Here is an 18801-nt window from a genome sequence, read left to right as displayed (position 1 = left end):
CAGCCCCCCCGTTGCCCCCCCAGAGGGGCTGCTGCCCCCCCCAGTGCTCCCAGTCCCTCCCAGTTCCTCCCAGTTCCTCGCAGTGCTCCCCCAGCCCCCCCGTTGCCCCCCCAGCGGGGCTGCTGCCCCCCCCAGTGCTCCCAGTCCCTCCCAGTTCCTCCCAGTCCCTCCCAGTGCTCCCCCAGCCCCCCCGTTGCCCCCCCAGAGGGGCTGCTGCCCCCCCCCAGTGCTCCCAGTCCCTCCCAGTCCCTCCCAGTACTCCCCCAGCCCCCCCGTTGCCCCCCCAGAGGGGCTGCTGCCCCCCCCCAGTGCTCCCAGTTCCTCCCAGTCCCTCCCAGTACTCCCCCAGCCCCCCCGTTGCCCCCCCAGCGGGGCTGCTGCCCCCCCCAGTGCTCCCAGTCCCTCCCAGTTCCTCCCAGTCCCTCCCAGTGCTCCCCCAGCCCCCCCGTTGCCCCCCCAGAGGGGCTGCTGCCCCCCCCCAGTGCTCCCAGTCCCTCCCAGTCCCTCCCAGTACTCCCCCAGCCCCCCCGTTGCCCCCCCAGAGGGGCTGCTGCCCCCCCGGCGCCGCGGGGCCGCCCTGCGCCGCTTCTATGCCCTGGTGGCCCCCCGCTACTTCCCCCCCCCCGGGGGGGGCCCAGGTGAGCGGGGGGGGGCAAATAGGGGCCGGGGGGGCAAATGGGGTCCTTGGGGGGGGCAACCTGGACCTGGGGGGGGGAACAGGCGCCTGGGGGGGCCAAACAGGGGCTGGGGGGGGGAAATGGGGGCCTGGGGGGGGAAATGGGGTCTGGGGGGGGCAAATGGGGTGGCGGGAGGGGTAATTGGGTGCCGGGGGGGGCAGCTGGGTGTGGGGGGGGCAAATGGGGTCGCGGGGGGGGCAATTGGGTGCCGGGGGGGGCAGCTGGGTGCTGGGGGGGGCAGTTATGGGCCTGGGGGGGCAGCTGGGTGCTGGGGGGGGGCAGCTGGGTGCCGGGGTGGGCAGCTGGGTGCTGGGGGGGGCAGTTATGGGCCCGGGGGGGCAATTGGGTGCCAGGGGGGGCAGCTGGGTGCTGGGGGGGGGCAGTTATGGGCTTGGAGGGGCAGCTGGGTGCTGGGGGGGGCAGTTATGGGCCTGGGGGGTCAGCTGGGTGCTGGGGGGGGCAATTGGGTGCCGGGGGGGGCAGCTGGGTGCTGGGGGGGGCGTTGGGTGTTGGAGGGGGCAGTTGGGCGCTGGGGGGGGAGTTATGGGCCTGGGGGGCAATTGGGTGCCGGGGGGGGCAGCTGGGTGCTGGGGGGGGCAGTTATGGGCCTGGGGGGGGCAGCTGGGTGCTGGGGGGGGCAGTTGGGTGCTGGGGGGGGCAGCTGGGTGCTGGGGGGGCAGTTACCTGCCTGGGGGGGGCAGCTGGGTGCTGGGGGGGGGTAATAGGGTGCCGGGGGGGGCAGTCGGGTGCCGGGGGGGCAGCCGAGCCTCAGGGCGCCCCCCCCGCCCCGCAGCCCCCCCCGGGGGGGCGGCCCGGCTGTGCTACGCGGCCCGGGGGTCGCACGCGGCCTGCGCCCTGCTGTGCCCCCCCCTGCTGCTGCTGCTGCTGCTGCCGCCGGGGCCCCGGCAGCGCCTGCGCCAGGCCGCCCGCGCCGCCCTCGCCGCCCTGGAGCCACCGTAGCCCCGGACGCCTGGGCCCCCCGGACGCCTGGGCCCCCCCGGACACCTGGGAGCCGCCCGCGCCGCCCTCGAGCCGCCGTAGCCCCGGACGCCTGGGCCCCCCGGACGCCTGGGCCCCCCGGACACCTGGGAGCCGCCCGCGCCGCCCTGGAGCCACCATAGCCCCGGACGCCTGGGCCCCCCGGACGCCTGGGCCCCCCCGGACACCTGCGCCAGGCCGCCCTCGCCGCCCTCGAGCCACCGTAGCCCCGGACGCCTGGGCCCCCCGGACGCCTGGGCCCCCCCGGACACCTGCGCCAGGCCGCCCGCGCCGCCCTCGCCGCCCTGGAGCCACCGTAGCCCCGGACGCCTGGGCCCCCCGGACGCCTGGGCCCCCCCGGACACCTGGGAGCCGCCCGCGCCGCCCTCGAGCCGCCGTAGCCCCGGACGCCTGGGCCCCCCGGACGCCTGGGCCCCCCGGACACCTGGGAGCCGCCCGCGCCGCCCTCGAGCCACCGTAGCCCCGGACGCCTGGGCCCCCCGGACGCCTGGGCCCCCCCGGACACCTGGGAGCCGCCCGCGCCGCCCTTGCCGCCCTCGAGCCGCCGTAGCCCCGGACGCCTGGGCCCCCTGGACGCCTGGGCCCCCCGGATGCCTGCGCCAGGCCGCCCGCGCCGCCCTCACCGCCCTCGAGCCGCCGTAGCCCCGGACGCCTGGGCCCCCCGGACGCCTGGGCCCCCCCGGACACCTGGGAGCTGCCCTCGCCGCCCTCGAGCCACCGTAGCCCCGGACGCCTGGGCCCCCCGGACGCCTGGGCCCCCCCGGACACCTGGGAGCCGCCCGCGCCGCCCTTGCCGCCCTCGAGCCGCCGTAGCCCCGGACGCCTGGGCCCCCTGGACGCCTGGGCCCCCCGGATGCCTGCGCCAGGCCGCCCGCGCCGCCCTCACCGCCCTCGAGCCGCCGTAGCCCCGGACGCCTGGGCCCCCCGGACGCCTGGGCCCCCCCGGACACCTGGGAGCTGCCCTCGCCGCCCTCGAGCCACCGTAGCCCCGGACGCCTGGGCCCCCCGGACGCCTGGGCCCCCCCGGACACCTGGGAGCCGCCCGCGCCGCCCTTGCCGCCCTCGAGCCGCCGTAGCCCCGGACGCCTGGGCCCCCTGGACGCCTGGGCCCCCCGGATGCCTGCGCCAGGCCGCCCGCGCCGCCCTCACCGCCCTCGAGCCGCCGTAGCCCCGGACGCCTGGGCCCCCCGGACGCCTGGGCCCCCCCGGACACCTGGGAGCTGCCCTCGCCGCCCTCGAGCCACCGTAGCCCCGGACGCCTGGGCCCCCCGGACGCCTGGGCCCCCCCGGACACCTGGGAGCCTCCCACGCCGCCCGCGCCGCCCTCGAGCCACCGTAGCCCCGGATGCCTGGGCCCACCGGACGCCTGAGCCCCCTGGACACCTGGGAGCCACCAGCGCCGCCCACGCCGCCCTCGAGCCACCGTAGCCCCGGACGCCTGGGCCCCCCGGACGCCTGGGCCCCCCGGACGCCTGCGCCAGGCCGCCCACGCCACCCTGGAGCCACCGTAGCCCCGGACGCCTGGGCCCCCCCGGACACCTGGGCCCCTCAAGGCTCCCGGAGAATAAAGGCGGCTGCTGGGCCACAGGGTGCTCCGTGCCGTGGGGCGGGGCAGGGAGCTGTGGGGCAGCGTGGGGGGGCCATGGGGCCGTGTTGGGGGGGGCTATTGACCCGAATAGCCCCCTGGGACCCCCCCAGACCCCCAAGAACCCCCCGAGACCCCCAATAACCCCCGGTGACCCCCCAGACCTCCTAGGGACCCCCAAAACCCCCAGGAACCCCCCCCGAGACCCCCAATATCCCCCTGGGGACCCCCCGAGCCCCCCCCGGGCCCCCCCCGGAGCGAGGCGCAGACTCTGCGGCCGCCCAGCAGCACCCGGCGCTTTATTGTCGTCATCGTCACCATCCTCCTCCTCCTCGTCATCGTCTTCACCCCCCCCGGGGGGGTGTCGCGGGGGGGGGGTGTCGCAGCGGGGGGGGGGGTCCCATCCTCGCCCCCCCCCCCGTCACCCGTCGCCCCCCTCCAGCAGCTCCCGCAGCTCCCGCAGGGCCGCGCGGATGTGGCCGGCGAAGCGGCGGGCGTCCTGGGGGGGGGGGACACCCGTTTGGGGCCGTTTCAGCCCCTTTTGGCCCAGTTTTGGGGGGGGGGTTGTTTGGGGGGGGCCCAGGGACCCCCCCCGCCCCGCGCTCACCGTCTCGGGGCAGGAGGCCTTGCAGCACACGTGGAAGACGAAGGCGGCGTCGCCCGCCGGCGCCCACGACACCCCGTAGCCGTCGTCCGCCGGCTGCCGGGGGGGGCCCAGGCGTCCGGGAGCCGCCCCCCGCCCCCCCCACCCCGTCACCCAGGGGGGCCCAGGCGTCCGGGAGCTGCCCCCCCCACCCAGGGCACCCAGTTGTGCCCCCCCCCGGGGTCCCAGAGCCCCCCCCCCATCCCAGGGGTCCCAGTGTCCCCCCCCCGGGGGTCCCAGGGGCCCCCCGGGTCCTAGTGTCCCCCCGGGGGTCCCAGGTTCCCCCCCAGGGGCCCCAGGCACCCCCTGGGTCCTAGTGTCCCCCCTGGGGGTCCCAGGCGCCCCCCAGGTCCTAGTGTCCACCCCCCCCCCGGGGACCCCAGTCGCACTCTGGGGATCCCAGGCGCCCCCCGGGTCCTAGTGTCCTCCCTGGGGGGGCCCAGGTGCTTCCCCCGGGTCCCAGGTCTCCCCCTGGGTCCTAGTGTCCCCCCGGGGGTCCCAGGTTCTCCCCCTCAGAGGTGCCAGGCGCCCCCCGGGTCCTAGTGTCCCCCCCGGGAGGGGTCCTAGGTGCCTCCCCCGGGTCCCAGGTCTCCCCCTGGGTCCCAGTGTCCCCCCTGGTGGGCTCAGGTCCCAGGCGCCCCCGGGGTCCTAGTGTCCGCCCTGGGGGGCCCAGGTCTCCCCCCCCAGGGGTCCAGGCACCCCCTGGGTCCTAATGTGTCCCCCCAGGGGCCCCAGGTTCCTCCCCTGGGTCCTAGTGTCCACCCCGGGGGGCCCGGGTTTCTCCCGGGGGTCTCAGCACCCCCCGGGTCCCAGTGTCCCCCCCCCACCCGGAGGTCTCACGCCCCCCCCGGGGGTCCCAGTCCCCCCCCGCCCCCCCGGGGCCCCCGTCGCACCGGCCCGAAGCCGCCGCCGGCCGGGAGCAGCTCCGGGTGCCGCCGCGGGTCCAGGAGCCCCAGCTGCTGCAGCGGCGTCTGCCCCACCGCCAGCCCCCAGGGCAGCGCCAGCGCCTGCCCCGCCCCCGGACACGCCCCCAAGGGTCAGCCACGCCCCCAAGGGTCAGCCACGCCCCCCGCCGCCGGCCACGCCCCCCACTGCCAGGCCCCAGGGCAGCGCCAGCGCCTGCCCCGCCCCCGGACACGCCCCCAAGGGTCAGCCACGCCCCCAAGGGTCAGCCACGCCCCCCGCCGCCGGCCACGCCCCCCACCACCAGCCCCCAGGGCAGCGCCAGCGCCTGCCCCGCCCCCGGACACGCCCCCAAGGGTCAGCCACGCCCCCCAAGGGCAGCCACGCCCCCAAGGGGGAGCCACGCCCCCCCGCCGCCGGCCACGCCCCCCACTGCCAGCCCCCAGGGCAGCGCCAGCGCCTGCCCCGCCCCCGGACACGCCCCCAAGGGTCAGCCACGCCCCCAAGGGTCAGCCACGCCCCCCGCCGCCGGCCACGCCCCCCACCGCCAGCCCCCAGGGCAGCGCCAGCGCCTGCCCCGCCCCCGGACACGCCCCCAAGGGTCAGCCACGCCCCCCAAGGGCAGCCACGCCCCCAAGGGGGAGCCACGCCCCCGCCGCCGCCGGCCACGCCCCCCACTGCCAGCCCCCAGGGCAGCGCCAGCGCCTGCCCCGCCCCCGGACACGCCCCCAAGGGTCAGCCACGCCCCCCAAGGGCAGCCACGCCCCCAAGGGGGAGCCACGCCCCCCCGCCGCCGGCCACGCCCCCCACTGCCAGCCCCCAGGGCAGCGCCAGCGCCTGCCCCGCCCCCGGACACGCCCCCAAGGGTCAGCCACGCCCCCAAGGGCAGCCACGCCCCCAAGGGGGAGCCACGCCCCCCGCCGCCGGCCACGCCCCCCACTGCCAGCCCCCAGGGCAGCGCCAGTGCCTGCCCCGCCCCCGGACACGCCCCCGGTTCAGCCACGCCCCCCACCACCGGCCACGCCCCCTGTCACGCCCCCACTGCCCCGGCCACGCCCCCTGCTTCAGCCACGCCCCCCAGGGTCAGCCACGCCCCCCGCATCAGCCCTCCTCCATCAGCCCCGCCCCCTGCGTCAGCCCCGCCCAACAGGGTCAGCCCCGCCCCCAGCCGCTGGACACGCCCCCCACATCAGCCCCGCCCACCATGAGCCACGCCCCCCACGTCAAGCACGCCACCAGGGTCAGCCCCGCCCCCCGCTGCCAGGCCCCGCCCCGCGGCTCCCGGCCCCGCCCCCCGCGGCGGCCCCGCCCACCTGGCAGAGGAAGGGGGGGCGGAGCCCCAGGAGCTGCCCGGCCAATGCCAGGGCAAAGAGGTGGCGGTGGGGCCCCGCCCCCGTCATGGCCGCCCGCCGCAGCTCCGCCTGGCGCGAGGCCGCCGCCCGCAGCAGGGCCCGGCGCCGCCCCACCTGCGGGACACCGTCACCCCGTGTCACCCCCCGTGTCACCCCCCATGTCCCCCATGTCCCCCCATGTCCCCCATGTCCCTCCATGTCCCCCCGTGTCCCCCCATGTCCCCCCATGTCCCCCATGTCCCTCCATGTCCCCCGTGTCTCGATGTCCCTCCATGTCCCCCATGTCCCCCATGTCCCCCCATGTCCCCCCATGTCCCTCCATGTCCCCCCATGTCCCCCCATGTCCCTCCATGTCCCTCCATGTCCCCCATGTCCCCCATGTCCCTCCATGTCCCCCATGTCCCCCCATGTCCCCCATGTCCCTCCATGTCCCTCCATGTCCCCCCATGTCCCTCCATGTCCCTCCATGTCCCCCATGTCCCTCCATGTCCCCCCATGTCCCTCCATGTCCCCCATGTCCCTCCATGTCCCCCATGTCCCTCCATGTCCCTCCATGTCCCTCCATGTCCCCCATGTCCCCCATGTCCCTCCATGTCCCCCCATGTCCCTCCATGTCCCCCCATGTCCCTCCATGTCCCCCCATGTCCCTCCATGTCCCCCATGTCCCTCCATGTCCCTCCATGTCCCCCATGTCCCCCATGTCCCTCCATGTCCCCCATGTCCCTCCATGTCCCCCCATGTCCCTCCATGTCCCTCCATGTCCCCCATGTCCCTCCATGTCCCCCCATGTCCCTCCATGTCCCCCCATGTCCCTCCATGTCCCCCATGTCCCTCCATGTCCCTCCATGTCCCTCCATGTCCCTCCATGTCCCCCATGTCCCCCATGTCCCCCCATGTCCCTCCATGTCCCTCCATGTCCCTCCATGTCCCTCCATGTCCCCCATGTCCCCCCATGTCCCTCCATGTCCCTCCATGTCCCCCATGTCCCCCCATGTCCCCCATGTCCCCCCATGTCCCATGTCCCTCCATGTCCCTCATGTCCCCCATGTCCCCCCATGTCCCTCCATGTCCCTCCATGTCCCTCCATGTCCCCCATGTCCCTCCATGTCCCTCCATGTCCCCCGTGTCCCCCCATGTCCCTCCATGTCCCTCCATGTCCCTCCATGTCCCTCATGTCCCCCGTGTCCCTCCATGTCCCCCCATGTCCCCCATGTCCCCCATGTCCCTCCATGTCCCCCATGTCCCTCCATGTCCCTCCATGTCCCCCCATGTCCCCCATGTCCCTCCATGTCCCTCCATGTCCCTCATGTCCCCCATGTCCCTCCATGTCCCTCCATGTCCCCCGTGTCCCTCCATGTCCCTCCATGTCCCTCCATGTCCCTCCATGTCCCCCATGTCCCCCATGTCCCTCCATGTCCCCCCATGTCCCCCATGTCCCCCCATGTCCCTCCATGTCCCTCCATGTCCCCCCATGTCCCTCCATGTCCCCCATGTCCCTCCATGTCCCCCAATGTCCCCCATGTCCCCCATGTCCCCTCATGTCCCCCATGTCCCCCCATGTCCCCCCATGTCCCTCCATGTCCCTCCATGTCCCCCCATGTCCCTCCATGTCCCCCCATGTCCCTCCATGTCCCCCATGTCCCATGTCCCTCCATGTCCCTCATGTCCCTCCATGTCCCCCCATGTCCCCCATGTCCCTCCATGTCCCCCCATGTCCCTCCATGTCCCCCATGTCCCTCCATGTCCCCCATGTCCCCCCCGCCGCCCCATGTCCCCCCATGTCCCTCCATGTCCCCCCATGTCCCCCATGTCCCCCCATGTCCCTCCATGTCCCCCATGTCCCCCCATGTCCCCCATGTCCCTCCATGTCCCCCATGTCCCCCCATGTTCCCCCATGTCCCTCCATGTCCCTCCATGTCCCTCCATGTCCCCGTGTCCCTCCATGTCCCCCATGTCCCTCCATGTCCCCCCATGTCCCCCATGTCCCTCCATGTCCCCCCATGTCCCTCCATGTCCCCCCATGTCCCCCATGTCCCTCCATGTCCCCCATGTCCCCCCATGTTCCCCCATGTCCCCCCATGTCCCTCCATGTCCCCCATGTTCCCCCATGTCCCTCCATGTCCCTCCATGTCCCCCATGTCCCCCATGTCCCTCCATGTCCCCCCATGTCCCCCATGTCCCTCCATGTCCCCCATGTCCCCCATGTCCCCCCATGTCCCTCCATGTCCCCCCATGTCCCCCATGTCCCCTCATGTCCCCCCATGTCCCTCCATGTCCCCCATGTCCCCCCATGTCCCCCATGTCCCCTCATGTCCCCCCATGTCCCTCCATGTCCCCCCATGTCCCTCCATGTCCCCCATGTCCCTCCATGTCCCTCCATGTCCCCCCATGTCCCCCATGTCCCCTCATGTCCCCCCATGTCCCCCCATGTCCCTCCATGTCCCTCCATGTCCCTCCATGTCCCCCATGTCCCCCCATGTCCCCCCATGTCCCTCCATGTCCCCTCATGTCCCCCCATGTCCCCCCATGTCCCCCCATGTCCCTCCATGTCCCCCCATGTCCCCCCATGTCCCCTCATGTCCCTCCATGTCCCCCATGTCCCCTCATGTCCCCCCATGTCCCCCCATGTCCCTCCATGTCCCCCCATGTCCCCCATGTCCCTCATGTCCCTCCATGTCCCCCCATGTCCCCCATGTCCCTCCATGTCCCCCATGTCCCCCATGTCCCCCCATGTCCCCCCATGTCCCTCCATGTCCCCCATGTCCCTCCATGTCCCTCCATGTCCCCCATGTCCCCCATGTCCCTCCATGTCCCCCCATGTCCCCCCATGTCCCCCCATGTCCCCCATGTCCCCATGTCCCTCCATGTCCCCCATGTCCCCCCATGTCCCCCCATGTCCCCCCATGTCCCTCCATGTCCCCACATGTCCCCCATGTCCCTCCATGTCCCCCATGTCCCTCCATGTCCCTCCATGTCCCCCATGTCCCCCCATGTCCCTCCATGTCCCTCCATGTCCCCCATGTCCCCCATGTCCCTCCATGTCCCTCCATGTCCCCCCATGTCCCTCCATGTCCCTCCATGTCCCCCCATGTCCCCCCATGTCCCCTCATGTCCCCCCATGTCCCTCCATGTCCCTCCATGTCCCTCCATGTCCCCCCATGTCCCCCCATGTCCCTCCATGTCCCTCCATGTCCCCCATGTCCCTCCATGTCCCTCCATGTCCCCCCATGTCCCTCCATGTCCCTCCATGTCCCCCCATGTCCCCCCATGTCCCCTCATGTCCCCCCATGTCCCCCCATGTCCCTCCATGTCCCCCCATGTCCCCCCATGTCCCTCCATGTCCCCCCATGTCCCCCCATGTCCCTCCATGTCCCTCCATGTCCCCCATGTCCCCCCATTTCCCCCCATGTCCCCCCATGTCCCCCATGTCCCTCCATGTCCCCCCATGTCCCCCATGTCCCTCCATGTCCCCCCATGTCCCCTCATGTCCCCCCATGTCCCTCCATGTCCCTCCATGTCCCCCCATGTCCCCCATGTCCCCCCATGTCCCTCATGTCCCTCCATGTCCCCCCATGTCCCCCATGTCCCTCCATGTCCCTCCATGTCCCCCATGTCCCCCATGTCCCTCCATGTCCCCCATGTCCCCCCATGTCCCCCCATGTCCCTCCATGTCCCCCATGTCCCTCCATGTCCCTCCATGTCCCCCATGTCCCCCATGTCCCTCCATGTCCCCCCATGTCCCCCATGTCCCCCCATGTCCCTCCATGTCCCCCATGTCCCCCCATGTCCCTCCATGTCCCTCCATGTCCCTCCATGTCCCCCATGTCCCCCCATTTCCCCCCATGTCCCCCCATGTCCCCCATGTCCCTCCATGTCCCCCCATGTCCCCCATGTCCCTCCATGTCCCCCCATGTCCCCTCATGTCCCTCCATGTCCCCCATGTCCCCTCATGTCCCCCCATGTCCCCCCATGTCCCTCCATGTCCCCCCATGTCCCCCATGTCCCCCCATGTCCCCTCATGTCCCTCCATGTCCATGTCCCCCATGTCCCTCCATGTCCCCCATGTCCCCCATGTCCCTCCATGTCCCCCATGTCCCCCATGTCCCCCCATGTCCCCCCATGTCCCTCCATGTCCTCCATGTCCCTCCATGTCCCCCATGTCCCCCATGTCCCCCCATGTCCCTCCATGTCCCCCCATGTCCCCCCATGTCCCATGTCCCTCCATGTCCCCCCATGTCCCCCATGTCCCTCCATGTCCCTCCATGTCCCTCCATGTCCCCCATGTCCCCCCATGTCCCTCCATGTCCCCCCATGTCCCCCATGTCCCTCCATGTCCCCCCATGTCCCCCCATGTCCCCCATGTCCCTCCATGTCCCCCATGTCCCCCCATGTCCCCCCATGTCCCTCCATGTCCCCCCATGTCCCCCATGTCCCTCCATGTCCCCCATGTCCCTCCATGTCCCTCCATGTCCCCCCATGTCCCCCATGTCCCTCCATGTCCCTCCATGTCCCTCCATGTCCCTCCATGTCCCCCATGTCCCCCCATGTCCCTCCATGTCCCTCCATGTCCCCCATGTCCCCCATGTCCCTCCATGTCCCTCCATGTCCCTCCATGTCCCCCCATGTTCCCCCATGTCCCTCCATGTCCCCCATGTCCCCCCATGTCCCTCCATGTCCCTCCATGTCCCCCATGTCCCCCCATGTCCCTCCATGTCCCTCCATGTCCCCCATGTCCCTCCATGTCCCCCCATGTCCCCCATGTCCCCCCATGTCCCCCCATGTCCCTCCATGTCCCCCATGTCCCTCCATGTCCCTCCATGTCCCCCCATGTCCCCCATGTCCCCCATGTCCCCCATGTCCCTCCATGTCCCCCATGTCCCTCCATGTCCCCCCATGTCCCCCCCGCCCCCCCGCCCCCCTCACCGTGGCCTCGGGGTCCCCCATGGCGCGGATGAAGGCAGCCGCCTCGGCGCTGCAGCCCCCCACGGCCTCCGTCCCCCCCTCGGCGAAGAGCCCCCCCGGCGCCGCCTCGTACGCCAGGCACAGGCCCCCCCGGTCCTGGGGGCGGGGCCGCGTCAGGGGGCGGGGCCAGGGCTCCAGGGGGCGGGGCTAGGGCTCAGGGACGGGGCAGAGCTCCAGGGGCGGGGTCATGAATCAGGGGGCGGGGCCAGGGCTCCAGGGGCGGGACCAGCAGTCAGGGGGCGGGGTCAGGGCTCTTGGGGCGGGACCAGTGTTAGGGGGTGGGGCCAGGGTTCCAGGGGCGGGGCTAGGGGCCAGGGGGCGGGGCCAGCAGCAAGGGGCGGGGTCAGACCAGGCCTCCCAGGCCAGGCCCAGCCCCCTCTGCTCCTGGGGGCGTGGTCAGGGGTGGGGGCGTGGTCAGGGGGCGTGGTCAGCAGAGAGGGGGCGGGGCTGGCGGGGCCCAGGGTCGCAGGGGGGCGTTTGGGGCCGATTCGGGACATTTTGGGGCCCTTGGGGAGGTTTTGGGGCCAACTGAAGGGATTTTGGGGAGAATCGCGGGGGTTTTGGCTCACGCGGCTGTGGGCCAGCCCCGGGGGGTCCCAGGGCCGCGTTTTGGGGGGAATCGCGGGGGTTTTGGGGGGAATTGGGGGGGGTTTGGCTCACGCGGCTGTGTGGCAGCCCCGGGGGGGTCCCGGGGCCGCGTTTTGGGGGGTATCGCGGGGGTTTTGGGGGGAATCGCGGGGGTTTTGGCTCACGTGGCTGTGGGCCAGCCCCGGGGGGGTCCCGGGGGCAGATTTTGGGGGGAATCGCGGGGGTTTTGGCTCACGCGGCTGTGGGCCAGCCCCGGGGGGGTCCCAGGGCTGCATTTTGGGGTGAATCGCGGGGGTTTTGGGGCAGATCGCGGGGGTTTTGGCTCACGCGGCTGTGGGCCAGCCCCAGGGGGTCCCAGGGCCGCGTTTTGGGGGGAATCGCGGGGGTTTTGGGGGGAATCACGGGGGTTTTGGCTCACGCGGCTGTGTGGCAGCCCCGGGGGGGTCCCGGGGCCGCGTTTTGGGGCAGATCGCGGGGGTTTTGGCTCACGCGGCTGTGGGCCAGCCCTGGGGGGGTCCCGGGGCCGCGTTTTGGGGGGAATCGCAGGTGTTTGGGGGGAAATCGCGGGGGTTTTGGCTCACGCGGCTGTGGGCGAGCTGGAGGCCGAGGTGCAGCAGGGCGTCGGGGCAGCAGCGCAGGCGCCGGGGCAGCGCCGGGCCGAAGGCTCCCGCCAGGCTCACGTGCAGCTCCACGTCGGCCGCCAGCGCCCGGGCGGCACGCAGGGCCCCCGCCGCCGCCGCCTGGCACTGCCCCCCCCCGAGAAACCCCCCCGGGAGGGTCACGACCCCCCCGGACGGGGCGCGACGCCGCGAAAAGGGGGGCAAAACACCCCAAAACGCCGTTAAAATGCCCCCAAACGGGGTCGAAGTGCCCCAAAATGGGGGCAAAATGCCCCAAAATGGAGTCAAAACACCCCCAAATAGAGTTGAAATGCCCCGAAATAGGGTTGAAATGCCCCAAAACAGGTGAAATGACCCAAACGGGGTCAAAGTGCCCCAAAATGGGGACAAAGTGCCCCAAAAGGCTGATAAAATGCCCCCAAATGGGGTCAAAGTGCCCCAAATAGGGTCAAAATGCCCCAAACGGGGGTGAAACGCCCCAAAACAGAGGTGAAACGCGCCAAAATGGGGTCGAAACGCCCCAAAATGGGGGCAAAATGCCCCAAACACGGTCAAAACGCCCCAAAAAGTGGTTGAAATGCCCCCAAATGGGGTCAGTGCCTCAAAAATGCCCCAAAATGGGGTCAAAGTGCCCCAAACAGGGTCAAAATGCCCCAAAATGAGGTCAAAATGCCCCGGACGGGGTCGAAGTGCCCCCAAAGTGGGGTCAACCCCCTCCCAGGCCCCACAAACGGGGCCAAAGAGCCCCCAAAACAGGGGAAACACCCCCAAAATGGGTCCCAGCCCCCCCAGTCCCTCCCAGTGCCCCCCCAGCCCCCCATTGCCCCCAGCCCCCCCAGTTTCCCCAGTCCCTCCCAGTGCTCCCAGTTCCCCCCAGTCCCTCCATTACCCCCCAGCCCCCCGCATTACTCCAAGTCCCCCCCCAGCCCCTCCCAGTGCCCCCAGTTGCCCTCAGCCCCTCCCAGTGCCCCCAGTTGCCCCCAGTTCCCCCATTATCCCCAGCCCCCCCATCGCCCCAGTTGCTCCCAGTTGCTCCCAGTGGCCCCCACCTCGTCGGGGATGTCCCAGTGCAGGCGCTGGGGGGGGGGCAGCCCCGGCTCCAGCCCCCCCCGACAGTCGCCCGACGCCTCGTAGCCCAGCTCCAGCGCGTCCGTCGCCAGCACGTACTGGGGGCCCAGGCGTCCGGGTGAGGCCCCCCCCCTCCACTGCCCCCGGGACCCAGGCGTCCGGGGGGGCCCAGGCGTCCGGGTGAGCCCACCCCCGGGGACCCAAGCATCCAGGGGGCCCAGGCGTCCGGGTGAGCCTCCCCCACCCCCCTGGGGACCCAGGTGTCCAGGGAAGGGACCCAGGCGTCCGGGGAAGGGCCCAGGCGTCCGGGGAAGGGGCCCAGGCGTCCAGTCCCTCCCAGAGGTGCCCCACGGCCGAGCCGTCGCCCCACGGCTGCTCCCCCCGCAGCCCCCAGGTGCCGGAGGGACCCCCGCCCCGGGGGACGGGAGGGGCCCAGGCGTCCGGGGCAGGGGCCCAGGCATCCGGTCCCTCCCAGAGGTGCCCCACGGCCGAGCCGTCACCCCACGGCTGCTCCCCCCGCAGCCCCCAGGTGCCGGAGGGACCCCCGCCCCGGGGGACAGGAGGGGCCCAGGCGTCCGGGGAAGGGGCCCAGGTGTCCGGGGCAGGGGCCCAGGCGTCCGGTACCTCCCAGAGGTGCCCCACGGCCGAGACGTCGCCCCACGACTGCTCCACGTTGAGCCCCATCGTCCCGTCGCTGAACACCACCAGGTTGAAGGATTTATCGAACCACCTGGGGGGGGGGGGGGCGAAAAATGGAGGGGGGGGGCGTTATGGGGGGGGCGTTATGGGGCGGTCAGGGTGGATTTTGGGGTCCCCCTGGGGTCGCTGGGGGGGTAGCGGGGTCCCCGGGGAGGGGTTGGGGTCCCGGAGGGGACATGGGGGTCCCTGGGGGGGTTCAGGGTCCCTGGGGGGGGACATGGGGGGGTCCCAGAGGCTATTTGGGGCTCCCCGGGGGGGGGGCTGGGGGTCCCAGAGAGTGTTTTGTGGTCCCTGGGGGGGGTTCAGGGTCCCTGGGGGAGACTCGGGGGGGTCCCAGAGGGGGCAAGGGGGTCCGGGGGGGGGGGTTCAGGGTCCCTGGGGGGGACATGGGGGGTCCCAGAGGGTATTTGGGGGTCCCGGGGGGGCATTGGGGGCCCCTGGGGAGGGGAATGGGGTTTTGGGGGGTCCCCAGGGAGATCTGGGGCTCCTGGGGGGGGATTAGGGGGTCCCCAGAGGGGTTGTGGGGTCCCAGAGGGGGGATTAGGAGGTCCCAGGGGGGGATGTGGGGGTCCCGGGGGGGGATATGGGGGTCCCGGGGGGGGATGTGGGGGTCCCGGGGGGGGGGGTCCGACCTGTCGTGGCCCTGGCCGTGCAGCAGGGCCTTGGCGTAGGCGTCGAGGGGCCGGGGGGGGGCACCGTCGTCATCGTCGCCCCCCGCGCCGGGGTCCAGGGGGGGCGCGGGGGGGGGGGCCGCGTCCAGGGCCACCACGAAGGCGGCGGCCTCCAGCGTCCCCAGGGCCCCCGCGCTGCCCCCCCCCGCCAGCAGCGCCCGCGCCCGGGCCCACGGCGCCCTGGGGACACGGGGGGGGGGTGTCAGGGACCCCCGGGCACCCCCAGGTCCCCCCCCATGTCCCCCCATGTCCCCCCATGTCCCCCATGTCCCTCCATGTCCCCCCCATGTCCCCCATGTCCCCCATGTCCCCCCATGTCCCTCCATGTCCCCCATGTCCCTCCATGTCCCTCCATGTCCCTCCATGTCCCCCCATGTCCCCCATGTCCCCCATGTCCCTCCATGTCCCTCCATGTCCCTCCATGTCCCCCATGTCCCCCATGTCCCCCCATGTCCCCCCATGTCCCTCCATGTCCCCCCATGTCCCTCCATGTCCCCCATGTCCCCCCATGTCCCTCCATGTCCCTCCATGTCCCTCCATGTCCCTCCATGTCCCTCATGTCCCCCCATGTCCCCCCATGTCCCCCCATGTCCCTCCATGTCCCCCATGTCCCCCATGTCCCCCCATGTCCCCATGTCCCCCATGTCCCCCCGTGTCCCTCATGTCCCCCCATGTCCCCCATGTCCCCCCATGTCCCTCCATGTCCCTCCATGTCCCCCCATGTCCCTCCATGTCCCCCCATGTCCCCCATGTCCCCCATGTCCCCCCATGTCCCCATGTCCCCCCATGTCCCCCCATGTCCCCCCATGTCCCTCCATGTCCCCCATGTCCCTCCATGTCCCTCCATGTCCCCCCATGTCCCCCATGTCCCTCCATGTCCCCCATGTCCCTCCATGTCCCCCCATGTCCCTCATGTCCCCCCATGTCCCCCCATGTCCCCCCATGTCCCCCCATGTCCCTCATGTCCCCCATGTCCCCCCATGTCCCTCCATGTCCCCCATGTCCCTCCATGTCCCTCCATGTCCCCCATGTCCCCCATGTCCCCCATGTCCCTCCATGTCCCCCATGTCCCTCCATGTCCCCCCATGTCCCCCATGTCCCCCCATGTCCCTCCATGTCCCCCATGTCCCCCCATGTCCCCCCATGTCCCTCCATGTCCCCCATGTCCCTCCATGTCCCTCCATGTCCCCCCATGTCCCCCATGTCCCTCCATGTCCCCCATGTCCCCCCGTGTCCCTCCATGTCCCTCCATGTCCCTCCATGTCCCCCCATGTCCCCCCATGTCCCCCATGTCCCTCCATGTCCCCCCATGTCCCCCATGTCCCTCCATGTCCCTCCATTTCCCCCCATGTCCCCCCCCCATGTCCCCCATGTCCCTCCATGTCCCTCCATGTCCCCCCATGTCCCCCATGTCCCTCATGTCCCCCCATGTCCCTCCATGTCCCTCATGTCCCTCCATGTCCCCCATGTCCCCCCATGTCCCCCCATGTCCCCCATGTCCCTCCATGTCCCCGCATGTCCCCCCATGTCCCCCATGTCCCTCCATGTCCCTCCATGTCCCCCATGTCCCCCATGTCCCTCCATGTCCCCCCATGTCCCCCATGTCCCTCCATGTCCCCCCATGTCCCTCCATGTCCCTCCATGTCCCTCCATGTCCCCCATGTCCCCCATGTCCCTCCATGTCCCTCCATGTCCCTCCATGTCCCTCCATGTCCCCCATGTCCCCCATGTCCCTCCATGTCCCCCCATGTCCCCCCATGTCCCCCATGTCCCCCCATGTCCCTCCATGTCCCTCCATGTCCCCCATGTCCCCCATGTCCCCCCATGTCCCCCATGTCCCCCATGTCCCCCCGTGTCCCCCCCGTCCCCGGGTCCCCGGGTCCCACCTGTCCCCGGCCGTGAGGGCACCCAGTGCCGCCTCGCCAGCCGCAGGGGCCCCGGCGTCCTCGAGCACCCGCTGGAACTGGGCCTGCAGCTCGCGGGGCCCCAGCGCCCGGCCGCGGTGCCGCACCGGCACCCCGAAGAAGCGGCCCCCGTGCGCCGCCACCACGTGCCCGCCGGCCCCCGCCCGCCGCAGCCGGTCTGGGGGGGCCGCGTCAGCCCCCAGCGGCCCCCAACGCCCCCCAAACGGCCCCGAACGGCCCCGAACGCCCCCGAAACGGCCCCGAACGTCCCCAAACACCCCCGAAACGGCCCGAAACGGCCCGAAAATGGCCCCAAACGGTCCCAAATGCCCCCGAAACGGCCCCGAACGCCCCCAAACGGCCCCGAAACAGCCCCGAACGCCCCCAAACACCCCCGAAACGGCCCGAAACGGCCCGAAAATGGCCCCAAATGGTCCCAAACGCCCCCGAAACGGCCCCGAACGGCCCCAAACGCCCCCGAAACGGCCCCGAACACCCCCAAACACCCCCGAAACGGCCCGAAACGGCCCCAAAATGGCCCCAAACGGTCCCAAACGCCCCCGAAACGGCCCCGAAACAGCCCGAAACGGCCCCAAATGGCCCTGTACACCCCCCAAACGCCCCCAAAACGGCCCCAAACGGCCCTGAATGCCCCCGAAACGGCCCTGAATGTCCCCGAAATGGCCCCAAATGGTCCCAAACGCCCCCGAAACGGCCCTGAATGTCCCCGAAACGGCCCCGGAACCCCCCAAAATTGCCCCAAATGCTCCAAAATGCCCCCGAAATGGCCCCAAACGCCCCCAAAATGCCCCAAAATGCCCCCGAAATGGCCCCAAATGCTCCCGAAATGGCCCCAAATGCCCCTGAAATGGCCCTGAAACGCCCCCAAACGGCCCCAAATGCCCCCGAAACGGCCCCAAACGCCCCCGAAACCCCCCAAGAAGCCCCCAGAATGCCCAGAAACGGCCCCAAACACCCAGAAACGGCCCCAAATGCCCCCGAAACGGCCCCCAAACCCCCCAAAACGCCCAGAAACGGCCCCAAATGCCCCCGAACACCCCCAAAACGGCCCCAAACGCCCCCGAACCCCCCCAAAACACCCCCGGAATGGCCCCAAACGCCCCCGAAACGCCCAGCAACGGCCCCGAACACCCCCAAACCCCCTCAAAACGGCCCCGAACGCCCCCAACCCCCCCAAAACGGCCCCAAATGCCCCCAAAACGGCCCCAAACCCCCCCCGAAATGGCTCCAAACTCCCCAAAACGCCCAGAAACGCCCCCAGACGGCGGCCAAATGCCCCGGAGCCCCCCAAAACGCCCCCAAACGCCCCCAAACGCCCCCAAATGCCCCCCAACCCCCCCGAAACAGCCCCAAAACCCCCTAAACCACCTCCAAACGCCCCCCCAAATGCCCCCAAACGCCCCCGAGACCCCCCGAAACGGCCCCAAATGCCCCCCCAACAGCCAGAAATGCCTCCCAGACCCCCGGCACGGCCCCGAACGCCCAGAAACGCCCCCAAAACGGCCCCAAATGCCCCGAACCCCCCCGAAACCACCCCAAACGCCCCCAAACACCCCAGAAACACCCCCAACCCCCCCAAATGCCCCCAACCCCCCCGAAATGGCCCCAAACGGCCCCAAACGCCCCCCCCAGCGCCCCCCCCCCCACGGGTGGCACCATGGGGAAAAGGGGGTCCCGGGGGGTGGGTTTGGGGGTCCCGAGTGGGGTTTTGGGGGTCCTGGGGGATTTTGGGGGTCCCTGGGGGGATTTTGGGGTCCCTGGGGGGGTTTGGGGGTCCCGGGTGGGGTTTTGGGGGTCTGGGGGGGTTGGGGGGATTTTGGGGGTCCCTAGGTGGGTTTTGGGGGGATTTGGGGGTCCCGGGGGGATTTTGGGGGTCCCTGGGGGGTTCTGGGGGTCCCACAGGGGATTTGGGGGTCTGGGGGGGATTTTGGGGTCCCAGAGGGTTTTGGGGGGGGTTGGGGGGGTCCCAGGTGGGGTTTTGGGGTCCCGGGGGGGGTTTGGGGGGGATTTTGGGGTCCTGGGGGGGTTTTGGCGGAATTTTGGGGGGGATTTTGGGGGGTCCGGGGGGATTTTGGGGTCCCGGGGGGGTTTGGGGGGGATTTTGGGGGG

At 71.8% G+C, this 18801-nt stretch overlaps 1 protein-coding gene and 1 long non-coding RNA gene across 2 annotated transcripts; one reads left to right on the top strand and one right to left on the bottom strand.

The window, feature by feature from the left end:
- The first annotated feature begins 348 nt into the window (after positions 1-348).
- Positions 349-3261, top strand: LOC135325779 (uncharacterized). The gene is made up of 3 exons (XR_010386557.1): positions 349-638; positions 1471-1777; positions 1853-3261. It is a non-coding gene; the product is annotated as an uncharacterized LOC135325779 (long non-coding RNA).
- A 278-nt stretch (positions 3262-3539) lies between these two features.
- Positions 3540-17273, bottom strand: LOC135325780 (carnitine O-palmitoyltransferase 1, liver isoform-like; the record flags this gene model as incomplete). Its single annotated transcript, XM_064503778.1, has 10 exons — positions 3540-3760; positions 3869-3961; positions 4798-4911; positions 6121-6273; positions 11083-11217; positions 12291-12455; positions 13379-13495; positions 14022-14127; positions 14729-14947; positions 16654-17273. Coding segments are annotated over 10 exons (1800 nt in total), but the record flags the coding sequence as incomplete, so codon positions are not given.
- Positions 17274-18801: the final 1528 nt, after the last annotated feature.

The sequence above is a fragment of the Dromaius novaehollandiae genome, unplaced genomic scaffold (assembly GCF_036370855.1).
Source record: "Dromaius novaehollandiae isolate bDroNov1 unplaced genomic scaffold, bDroNov1.hap1 HAP1_SCAFFOLD_255, whole genome shotgun sequence".
Lineage (NCBI taxonomy): Eukaryota > Metazoa > Chordata > Aves > Casuariiformes > Dromaiidae > Dromaius > Dromaius novaehollandiae.
The sequence above is the reverse complement of the archived record's forward strand: the minus strand, read 5'-3'. Positions and strand labels throughout refer to the sequence as shown.